At 38.9% G+C, this 6,849-nt stretch overlaps 1 protein-coding gene across 1 annotated transcript in view; it reads left to right on the top strand.

Moving 5' to 3' along the window:
• Positions 1-967: 967 nt before the first annotated feature.
• Positions 968-6,849, top strand: part of lonrf2 (LON peptidase N-terminal domain and ring finger 2) — a 59,089-nt gene continuing 53,207 nt past the window's right edge. The window contains exon 1 of the mRNA XM_079614653.1: positions 968-2,089. Coding sequence (XP_079470779.1) covers positions 1,351-2,089 — 739 coding nt within the window. The 5' untranslated portion in view covers positions 968-1,350. The remainder of the gene's footprint in view (positions 2,090-6,849) is intronic.

Genomic DNA, 6,849 nt, shown 5'->3' with positions numbered 1-6,849 from the left:
GGCGCGAAGCGTCCTCATTGGTCAAGCGTCACTGGCCTCGCATAGGCTGTGCTTTTCTGGCGGAGCAGCCAATGGGCGCGCGATTTGCTCCGCCTAAGGTTGTATGCTACAGAAACGCGTTTTACATATTTTACAAAATTAAGGATTAATTTTTAGGCTTCAATCTCGAAAAAGAAATCTTTCCCGTAGCGTAGCGTCTTTCGACGCAGTACGAGAGAACTCTACGTAAGAGAACTCAGAGTTTCCCATCTCAGGGTAAGTCAACTCAGAGTTCAAGTTTTAACTCAGTTGGTTGAACCTCCTTATTAAAACAGGCCCCAGCCCCCAGGTCACCACGAGAACGCAGCACAGTTTGTCTTCCACTACACCTGCTCCCCTTTCCAGATCCCTCCAGAGGATCAACAAGGATGAAGCTGTTGGTGTGTATCTATCACAGCATTCACGATTTAACACGTGAATAACATCTTAGTGTGATACCCGAAAGATTGTTAAATTGTATATATGATCATAAAACGTTTTGTACGACAAATTGTGATTGTTTGTTTATTTTCTATTGATTGTCAACAAAATTGGGCCATTCAAAACCTTTATACAGTACTCCTTCCTCTGGAAACTGTCTTCTAATGGCTGACACAACACATGCAGGTAAGGGCTTCCTGATGTGCCTGCCCAGAATGCCATAGGCAATACCTTGGTATTCATGTGTGTGTGTGTGTTATTTAAAGAAAATCTAGTTCCTACCTCTGTTCCTACATTATTTTTCAATACATTGACTCGTTGGGTCTTCTAACATAATGTCCTTTAATGTTTTTGAAAGTATTTCAGGTGCCATATAGAATCAAAATATCATAACATTATTAAAAAAGCCTTTTTTAAGTCTGAAATGATCTCCTATTTTCTATATACCTGCCCCTTTTAGGTTATACAACCGTTTACATTATATAAGTGCGCTATATAACACACCAATGGGGCCTCAATCCTGACGTCACGTGCTTCTTACGTGAATGAGAGCGAGACAGACGGTCGGTTTCATACTTTTCTGTATTAGTGCGAACCAAATGTAACATCGCAACTGTCTCTGTTAATTTACCGTTTTTAGTGGCACGTATAAGACATGGACATCCTCTAGAATGATCAGAACAAAAGAGTCCCGGAGAAGGACCGTTTCAAAGGGTATTCCGATCGAAAGAGTTCTCGAGGATTAACGTACACAGAGTGCCGCTGCCGGAGACATCGGGTCTTACATAAAACTAATGGGTCATCTAAACGTCTGCCATGAAAAAGCTTATACGTTGCTATTTTTACCGCTTTCCTAAATAATAAATAGCATTTCATTTGGAGTAGCAGAAAATGGATTCTGCGATTCAAAATCCCACCGAACATTATGTGCACGACCTCTCTAACCCGACCGCACCGGGTTTGTGTGCGGAAATGCTCGGGGTGGCGGACGAGGCGTGCCGGGCTGGAGACTTCGATCTGGCCGCGGAGATCTATTCCTCTCAGTTAGCCGAGCTCGAGCACACCGACCGTGGCCTCTGTCTGCGGAAAGCTGATGCCCTGGCCCGTGGGGGACGCATAGCCGATGCGTTGGACTCGTACTGCATCGCTGCAAATCTTCAGGCACTGAGACCCAATGAACTGCAGGTTTTAGTTGAAGTTATAGCGCATACGATACGTACGAAAGAGCAGTGTGACAGTAAGACATTAAGCGTGGGTTCTAACTCCGAAAACAGATGTTTTGAGAGTGACGAGTTAGAGGAAGAGCAGAACTTAGATTTGTTTTCATGTCGCCTTTGCAAGTGCTTGTTAACGGAGCCGACGTCTTTGGTGTGTGGACACACTTTCTGTAAGCGCTGTCTGGAAGATGACTTGACAAAAGAGTGCAGAAGCTGTTGTTTAAAAACGAACAAAACACCAAGAGAATTAAATGTGGACGGACTCAGAGTAAATGTTATTGTCAGTGGTTTGATTGACAAATGGTTCAATTCGGAAAGCAAAGCGAGACGATACTGGTTGGAGGGGGAATTTCTTTGGAAAAAACAAAACTTATCCAACGCCATACCGAAGTTCAACAAGGCGATTGAACAAGGTAAGAGACCGTTTTATTCTTATGTATAAGCGGCCTTTCACCCAATTTATTGCAGCAAGTATTTTATAACGAACTGACCTACTTTCCGAGAGACTGATGAAACAGCCACAGGGGGCGACATTGTGCATTTCACTCTCAAAGATGTTTTGTAACAACGTGACCAATATCAATTATATATATTGAATTGGCGTTCATTGAGCTGTCAGGATGGTAAAATGTAGGATCATTGATGTCTTGATCACAATTACCAAACAACAACCATTATCTTTGGTTTTGTTGCATGTTATTATAATTAGCCCAACCTACAGTCTTCCAAACAGTACTCTCTGTCTACACAAATGCATAATAATGATCATTACTGAATTAATGCAGACATTTTGTTTACAAATTGATTTTGTTCGGGTTGCTGTTAGACTCTTGTTTTAGCTCAAGTCTGGGTTTCTCAAAAGTAGGTAATTGTATTAGACCCGCTCATTATTTGAAGTGTGAGAAATACATGCTGTCTCATTTTGAAGGCTGTTCCCTTCCGGTTGTCTTATTTGACAGCCACATATGTCACTGTCACCGTCTCATTTCAGAAAAGCACCAATTACATTTCAAAATAAGAAAGAAATTAAAGTAATTGCGCTTTAAGAGGAATAATAGTCTTGGTTGCTTTTCTAAATTCAGACTCTGACAAATGTGACCTACGGAGGATGCAGCCTTCGAAATGAAGACCCTACAATAAGACAGCTACCAAACAGTGAAACCACTGGAGAGCAAAGACACCGTTAAAGCCGGTTACATGCTTTGTCCAACAGGTTAGCCAGACATTGATTAAACTAATTTGTTTAACATAAATGTAATGTCTAAAAAGACATATATAATGTCAAATGGAAAAGATGATGTTCTAATAGATATTTTATTGATAGATATAAAATAATTTTATTTAAAGTTTGTTTCCCCCTTTCAGGCATTATTAGAATGTTTCCTACCCTGGTAGGTTACATTATGGTGTAAAAGAAATATAAATATGGCAAATTAAGCAGGTCAGTTCAAATGTATCCTAACACATTTTGATTTTACAAGATGGATAGAGCCTAAATGTTTGCGCTTGATGAGGAAGCATTAATTCCACCAATCATGCTTAATCTAATTTTGCCTGTCTAGAGCCTAAATGTTTGCGCTTGATGAGGAAGCATTAATTCCACCAATCATGCTTAATCTAATTTTGCCTGTCTAGTGCCTATATTCCAAGCTCTATGCTGGGTAATGTATATGAAGGTATTTTTGGTGCAAATCAACTGAACGCCTGTGACAGTGGAACTTGTAGTTGTAGACTATAGCCACACATGTGTATCAGTGAATTTGAAGTCACAGAGAGACATGTTTTAAGAGTTGCAAACTTGTAGACTTTTTTCTCTCTCCCACAAACACAACACAACAGATACACATTCTCATTCTTCGTTGCAGGTGCACAAATCCTATTCTACAAATCACAAATTAAGAAACTTGTACGCTCACATTTTTGCTACAGTTGCTGCAGTGAATATGGTGCAAAACGCATTCACACACCCGCAATAAAAAAAAATTTGAAGTCACAGAGAAATGTCCAACCCGATCTCACAGCAATTCGTACGAATTTTACGAGGTGGCTAATTCGTACCAATTCATACGACCTCACTCGTACGAATTTGTACGTTTTTTGCTAAAACGTACATATTTTACGATTTGCCAAAATCGTATGAATTCATACGAATGACCTACCCCTGACCCCGCCCCTAAACCCAACCGTCACGTGGGTTTAGACAAATCGTACAAATTCGTACGAGTGAGGTCGTACAAATTCGTACGAATTAGCCACCTTTTAATCACTCGTACAAATTCGTACGAATTGGTCGTGAGATAGCGTTGAAATGTCGCACATCCGCAAATCAGTATGTGCAGTCATCCAATGAGAGTTGCACACTTGTAGAATATTTTCTCACAAATGTCTTGGATATTTTTCTAGCACAAACACAAGTACTACAACTGCTTGAATCTGCTGTGACGAATCTCAAACACTGTTTTCGCTTTCAAGTGACAAATTTCGTGCGCTCTCCCTTTTGCACTGAGAAAAGTGGAGTCAAAGTGAGTTGTGCATCTGTAGAGGCAGTGGGCGGAGCCGACATTAATATTCATGAGTTTCCCGGGCATGCGCGTGTCAAACTGCTCATTTTAGTTCACGCTCCTCATTTCTCTGCAGGTTTAATGGATTATTTAAAAAAAGATGAATATAGTTTCTGCGCGATCTTAAACTACAATTGTCTATCGTTTCGTAAAGTTCATAATGTTTTTATTAGTTTGCACGTTTTGGGCATTCGTCAATAGCTGAATGATTGCAGGCATTCACTTCGTGTGTAGGCCTTTATACATAACACTTAACTCTAAATTGTAGCTTGCGAGGCTTTAAAACTGTGTCTTTTACTAATTTTTATCATTTGTTGAATGCAATAAATGAAATAAACCTGGATAAATGTATCTGTGGACTAACATTTTTTTTTAATATATCATGGTGTGATTTGTTCTTAAATTCTTGTTTATTTAAATAAGCCAAATAATTTAAGACCACACACAAGCATGAATATGTTGCCTTAATAAGTACATGAGAAAAAAATATTTAACATTATTTTATGGAATAGAATAAGCAACCAATTTGATGTTCTCAAAAAATGTAGATATTTACAAATATACATGGCCTACTAGCCAAATTAGATTACAAAATAATGTAACAATTAAAAAATATAGGCTATATTTTGATTGCAAAGTGTGCTTGTGCTGGTTTTGATATAATAATAGCCTACACTACTGTTCAAAAGTATTAGTAGGGTACCAGGACTACATTTATCTGAAAATATTGTGAAATATTTTATCAACTGTTATCTATTTTAATGTTTTAAAAAAATCTTGTGATGGCAGAGCTCATTACACCAGATTTCAGTGTCACTTAATCCTTCAGAAATCATTCTAATACTGATTTGCTGCTCAAAAACATTTCAGATTATTATCACAGTCGAAAATGGTTGTGCTGCTTAAAGGAGAACTCTGGGCAATGTTTAAGTTAATCTTTATCGTTATACCTTTGTGAGTACTGTCTATAGAAAAAAACCCGAACCGGATTAGTGCTTGCAACACGGAGCTGCTACCGCTAATTCCCAGAGCTCCCACTCAGCTAAAACGGCAGTTATGGTGGCATATTCATAAAGAGTGTTTTTGTGCAGACACAAAATGCAATTAAAATATCTGTCCAACACGAACAGGGTCCTTACATGACAACAAGATGCGTTTAGCAACTTAGCCATTGTTTAAATTCACCTAAATAGTGTTTTAGACGGCTAGCTGTAGTCTCGCGCTGAAGTCCCGTGGGAACTCCCGTTGTAGCCGGAAAAAGGTAAATAGAAGACGTGCAGGTGGAGGAGCGTCGTGTGTGTGGAGAGTGATGATCGGAGTTGCTCACAAATGACGAAGAAATGGTTCGTAACGTAACTATGGAGAATATAGAAGATTTTGAACACATAGAAGAGGCTTTTGAGTTTGATGGTCGTCCTTATTTATTCGAACACGAGTATACAGACAAAGAACTAGCCTCACACTCTTCAGTCAACAATACCTTTTCCCGGCTACAACGGGAGTTCCCACGGGACTTCAGCGCGAGACTACAGCTAGCCGTCTAAAACACTATTTAGGTGAATTTAAACAATGACTAAGTTGCTAAACGCATCTTGTTGTCATGTAAGGACCCTGTTCATGTTGGACAGACATTTTAATTGCATTTTGTGTCTGTTAAGAGGCACAAAAACACTCTTTATGAATATGCCCCCATAACTGCCGTTTTAGCTGAGTGGGAACTCTGGGCATTAGCGGTAGCAGCTCCGTGTTGCAAGCACTAATCCGGTTCGGGTTTTTTTTCTATAGACAGTACTCACAAAGGTATGACGATCAAGATTAACTTAAAGCTAGTGTGTGATTTTTACCCCCATCTAGCGGTGAAAAGGTATATGACCAACCAGTGAATATTAGTTTCTGTTCCTCTCAATTCCGATTTCGTTTTAACTCCTACGGTGGCCAATGTAGTTCAAGATTAACATGGCTTCCAGTTCGACCTCGTCCATGAGTGTTCCTTCAAGTGATGAGGTTACTTTAGAAAACTATTATAATTTGCAGTAATTTAATTTGTCAGTTAACATATAGGTTATGACATCTATGTAAAATGAATAATAGTTTTATGTTTTCGTTATTTTTTTTTACCATTTCATTGCTAACATCAGCTATCAGGTAACTATGATACAATTTTTCATGATTCTTTGATGAATAAAAAATGAAAAAGAAAAGCATTTATTTATAAACAAAATATTTTGTAACATTACACACGTTTTAATGTCACCTTTGATAACTTTAACGCATCCTTACTGAAAAAAAAATTCTGACTAACCAACACATTTTTGAACGGCAGTGTACATTCAGTAGGTTATTATTTATTGCAATATAAACACTGTCAGATCAACAAGGTATCTCTTCATTTACCAGTCGAAGACGGAGCAACTTTCTGCTCTTATGACGTTACTCCGTGCACTGTCAAGGTCTTCATCATATTTGTCGTGGTACCGGTCTTTGCAGCAATACTGCATCGCGCGCTGTTGGCATCGAGCCTGGAGAAATGTACCCACACTTTTGATCGACTTTTCTACATCTTTAAGGTATCATGTCAGTGTGCTCGCGTCTCATATGAATATGTGCGCGGA

This window comes from Phoxinus phoxinus (genome assembly GCF_949152265.1).
Source record: "Phoxinus phoxinus genome assembly, chromosome: 6".
NCBI classification, from domain to species: Eukaryota; Metazoa; Chordata; class Actinopteri; order Cypriniformes; family Leuciscidae; genus Phoxinus; species Phoxinus phoxinus.
Note: the sequence above shows the minus strand (reverse complement) of the source record. Positions and strands in the feature narration are given on the sequence as shown.